Source organism: Mizuhopecten yessoensis, unplaced genomic scaffold (genome assembly GCF_002113885.1).
Source record: "Mizuhopecten yessoensis strain PY_sf001 unplaced genomic scaffold, ASM211388v2 hete_36021986, whole genome shotgun sequence".
NCBI classification, from domain to species: domain Eukaryota; kingdom Metazoa; phylum Mollusca; class Bivalvia; order Pectinida; family Pectinidae; genus Mizuhopecten; species Mizuhopecten yessoensis.
In genome coordinates this window covers 1-1,577 of record NW_018482573.1, presented here as the reverse complement: position 1 = coordinate 1,577, position 1,577 = coordinate 1, and the positions used below count along the sequence as shown (strand labels likewise).

The window sequence follows — 1,577 nt, the reverse complement described above, 5'->3', positions numbered from 1 at the left end:
CATATTCTAGGGGTGCAGAGAGCGAATGTGGGTATAGCCCCTGGAGTATCGAGGATGCGGATCAATATGATGCAGTCTGAAATGTGTGTTATCGGTACTTATAGAGCCGGAGATGTACTTTTTAAGGTCATTGCTCATCGTCATGGGTAGACTTCTACTTTATAACACGAAGTTCTAAAAAAGTCCAGCTAGCCCAACATCAGTATAATCTGACGTGCAACGAGGAGGAAGTCGAACAAGGCTATTACAAACGCAGCTTAATCTTAGTCATTGATACGTATACGTGTACATAACTAGGTATATGTCAAGCCCAAAACTTAAAGGTATCAATCGGGCCTGCTTTTAATCATTCGAGGTTGAGTTTCACTTTCCCTTAACATTAACGATCACAAAGACTAGACATAAATGTACATAGCTTCATTTGGATTTAAAGTGACTTATTATATACACGCCCGCATTTTAAACATGTTTTTGAATGCCCGCAATTATTATAATGATTCTCTAACTGACGCTACACGTAGTTTCAAATTGTTTCAGCATGCTTATAAAGTGGACTAGTTCCTGCGTGATACCGTAGGAATAGTGAGTCTTCTACACGTTGGTTATTCTGCATTGGATTCCCGCCGATTGAGAAGATTTAAGATTCCTTATCAGCTATTAAACCTACAGCGATTTCGATTTCAACTAATTAATGGAGTCGAATGGTTCATAATAGTTGGTGATGAATCTAAGCTCTTAAGACAGGGACATCCCACGTGATACCCGTGCTAGATTTCTGTATTCTGCCCGATCTGTTTGGCACCTTTCTGCGACATTGACAATCTGCATTATAAATATAATGTTTTTTCTCAGACAAGGGCTAAGATTCTGTAACATAGTCCTAGCCGAGGTTGGGATATTACAGAATCGTAATCCGTGTTAGGCCTACAGGTGATACATTTTATTATTCTCAAAAGGAGATGGTTTAAAATCGCCCCAACTGTGAAGAATGGAGAGGCCAAAGGACATCAAAAAACTTTCATGAACAAATCTCTGGTCCGAACGGGATAGGGGCTTTAATCAGAAACTGTGAAAGAAGATATTTAATAATATTAATTTTGATAACTTACCAGAGCGGACAGGATACCGGCCTGTCAACAAAGCAGCTCTACTCGGCGTACAGACGCTTGCCGCCGCTAGATGGTGTGTCAACTTCACTCCCTCTTGCATCAACTGGTCGATGTGGGGGGTCGACAGCGTTGTGTTGCCAAAACCACTCAAATCTCCGTACCCGAGGTCGTCTGCTAGCATTATGATGATGTTCGGTGGCCTGTTGGTGGCGCTTGTAGATACTATTTGACCAGCGACTAGGCCAATCAGAAGAATGATGTGATGAGCTGTTGCAGTTCCCATGATGCCAGTCCTACAATTAGTGAAAGGAAATTTATTCTTTGAAACCTTCCCAGCTGATTTAATTAGATAGTGTCGGAGATTATTTTCGAGAGATCACTGAAATTAAAGACAGGCGCGTAGCTACCATGTAAGCCAATAACCCCGGGCTTGCACATGATTTTGACAAGTATAGGTTTTCATGACAT

The 1,577-nt window shown here is 41.3% G+C and overlaps 1 protein-coding gene across 1 annotated transcript; it reads right to left on the bottom strand.

Annotated features, from left to right (window-relative positions):
• Positions 1-663: 663 nt before the first annotated feature.
• LOC110444105 (arylsulfatase H-like) lies at positions 664-1,396 on the bottom strand. Its single transcript, XM_021488518.1, has 2 exons — positions 1,110-1,396; positions 664-822 (listed from the first exon to the last, which is right to left on the bottom strand). Exons 1-2 carry the CDS (start codon positions 1,390-1,392, stop codon positions 728-730), a joined length of 378 nt encoding a protein of 125 aa, XP_021344193.1. The 5' UTR covers positions 1,393-1,396; the 3' UTR covers positions 664-727.
• Between the last annotated feature and the right edge of the window lie 181 nt (positions 1,397-1,577).